Source organism: Triticum dicoccoides, chromosome 7A (assembly GCF_002162155.2).
Source record: "Triticum dicoccoides isolate Atlit2015 ecotype Zavitan chromosome 7A, WEW_v2.0, whole genome shotgun sequence".
NCBI lineage: Eukaryota > Viridiplantae > Streptophyta > Magnoliopsida > Poales > Poaceae > Triticum > Triticum dicoccoides.
In genome coordinates, this window is record NC_041392.1 from 554167176 (window position 1) to 554169929 (window position 2754).

Consider the following 2754-nt stretch of genomic DNA (forward strand, 5'->3'; position numbering starts at 1 on the left):
CTGCCGGTCTCTCTAAACCCTGCCAGCTTCTGTCGATACCCCACCCCACCTGCACCCGTTAACCGTCGACTCTCCTCCACCGGGGACGATGAGGAGGCTCCACATATTCGACGGAGACAAAGTTTTTTCATGCACATAAAGAATAGCAAACTCGCCCTTTTATTCATGTCAGCATTATTACACAGGAGAGATATTACGATGTAACACTGTTTGCACATACAATAACGGCCCCAAAAGACGATAAGTGTACACAGGGCCAACATCATCCATGCAAAAAAAGGGTTTTAAAAAAAAATGATTTTACTGTTTGCCAAGCTGAAATTTTGAAAAAAAAAATCAGCACGCGCTCAAACATCATCCATGCAAAAAAAGGATTTTAAAAAAAATCGATTTTACTGTTCGCCAAGCTGAAATTTTGAAAAAAAAAATCGAATTTACGGACATCTCGAATTTACTCAGGTGTCCAAACATGCTGAAAAGGTGATTTTTTTTTAATTTACTGTTCACACCGTGAAAAAAACTTGGAACATTTTTGAATTTTTTTTAAATTTTTATTTTTACTGTTCACTCAGTCAAAACCGATCAAACTGGGTCAAAAACGGTCAACAGGGAGGGGAGGGTTGAATTTTAGCCGGTTTTGAGAGTTGAGGGGTGTATTTTAAACGGTATTGAAGTTGAGGGGTGTATATTAGACTAGGGCTAGAGTTGGGGGTGTAATATGCACTTCTCTCACGAACAAAACATTCAACAAACTATATGGAACAGTGACCGACGCCTTCAGATCATTTGGCAGCTCCATTCAAACAGAGTAGCGCTCACATCTCTCGAACATATAATAATTAAGTGCCCTCGATTCCCTTCAGTTTATTTCGCACGCTTGCATGGCTGCACGTACGTACGTACGTACGTTCATAGGTCCTCCCTCATCAGACCAGCGAAGTCGTCGGCGTGTTCCTTGGTGACGCAGCTCGCGAGCAGCCGCGTGCCGGCGAGCGGCGCCGGCGCCTTCATGACGATGACCGACGCGATGAGGTCGCAGTTCACCAGCGGGCCGGCCGTCATGGGCGTGCCGTACCCGTAGTCCACGTCCGAGAACCCCAGCTTACTCCAGTCCGACACGTACACCGACTCGTAGTCGAACGTCATCTGGAACGGGTCGCGGCCGCCGGTGCGGCACTCGGCCCAGCTCAGACACTCCTCCGCCATGCGTCGCTTCGCTTCGCGGACCACCCCGACAATCTCGACCACCGACGAGCCGGCGATCTTCTCCGCCGGCGCCGACACCTTCACCGGGAAGATGGCGTTGCCCCAGTATCCCGGCTCCAGCTTCAGCACGTGGCGGGCGCTGGCGAAGAAGCAGAGCTTGACGTCCGCGCCGGGGACGACGACCGGACCGATGGCCCGCGTCCGGCACTGCCAGAGCTTGGCGATGACGATGTCGAAGCCGGAGCAGTGCTTGCCGCCGGTGAACTCGGAGTACTGCGACTTGATCTTGTCGATGTAGGCTACCGGGAAGTCGAACGCGATGTACTCGAGGGCCAGCACGGGCAGCTCCGGGAGCGGGCCGGGCTTGATGTCCGGGTCGGGGAAGCGGTCGCGCCCCCAGACCGGCTTGACGCGAGGCTCCGGGAGACCCCGGGCAAGGTCGCCGACGGCGTTCAGGAACTGGGCCGCGCCCGTGCCGTCGGCCACCGCGTGGTTGGTGCGCAGGCCGATCACGAAGCCGCCGCAGGTAAACGTCGTGACCTGAGAGATCACAAGTTGACAACATTAAAGATGCGCACGAGTTCGTCATGTGTACACACGCAACATACAGTATGATAAATGCAAGTGTGCAACTACTCATCACAAGTTTACAACATTAAAAATGAGCACGAGTTTGGTTTTGCTAAACAGAAGAGAGTTGGCGTAGTAAATTTACTTAGTCGGGACCAACCGCTTCCTCCGAGAACGTGAAGACAAAGCTGAAGCAATGCACGAAAAACAAAATAAGAACCTGTATCATGGCAAGGCTGTTTTGCGGCTCGACGGCCCAGAGCTCCGGCGTCGGGTACGGCACGAGCTGGTCCTTGCCGAGCAGCAGCGGCCGCTCCAGGAAGTTGACGTCGGCGAGCGTGCAGTTCGCGGTGGCCTCGACGAAGTAGACGCCCTCTGCGGAGCACAGCACGGCGGGGCGGCGCATGTCCTCGCCTTCCACGATCCGACCCGCGAAAGGGTAATAGTGCACCAGCGCGTCCGCGAGCGCGCCGCGCACGACGGCCGCCGGGGGCTTCCTCTTCTTCCCTTCCGCGCCGGCGTCCACCGTCTCGGGCACGGCGTCGCGGTACACGTGCACGGACTCGACGAGGCCGCGGTGCGTCGGATACCGGTCAACCCACGCGAGTGGCAGCGTCTCCGACGGCGTCGCGGCGGATGGCCGGACGGGGCCCTCGGACACCTTGGTCACGGCGAAGACACCCATGGAGTTTGTGTTGTGCCAGTTAAGTGGTTACCTAACTCGTCGTCAGCGGCTAAGTTTGCGTGGAGTGACACCGCGCGGCGCCAAGGGCATTTATAGGAACCAACCACCCTGTTTTGCCACCTCGATCGGGCGGTCGATCTCCACAACCTTTTTTTTTCAAGAAAAGGTTGGAAGTTGCATGTTCCGGTTGATGACTAATTTACGTTTTATTCTCCCACGAATGCGAATGCACAACGGTAATTCAAGTGGCCATTAGTTGGGTTAGATGGTTCGTGTCTCATTATTTTGAGTGA

General features: G+C 54.6%; 1 protein-coding gene across 1 annotated transcript; it reads right to left on the bottom strand.

Annotated features, from left to right (window-relative positions):
• Positions 1 to 705: 705 nt before the first annotated feature.
• Positions 706 to 2509, bottom strand: LOC119334449 (acyl transferase 10-like). The gene is made up of 2 exons (XM_037607013.1): positions 1997 to 2509; positions 706 to 1746 (listed from the first exon to the last, which is right to left on the bottom strand). The coding sequence occupies exons 1-2, from the start codon at positions 2459 to 2461 to the stop codon at positions 910 to 912; spliced, it is 1302 nt and encodes a 433-aa protein (XP_037462910.1). The 5' UTR covers positions 2462 to 2509; the 3' UTR covers positions 706 to 909.
• Positions 2510 to 2754: the final 245 nt, after the last annotated feature.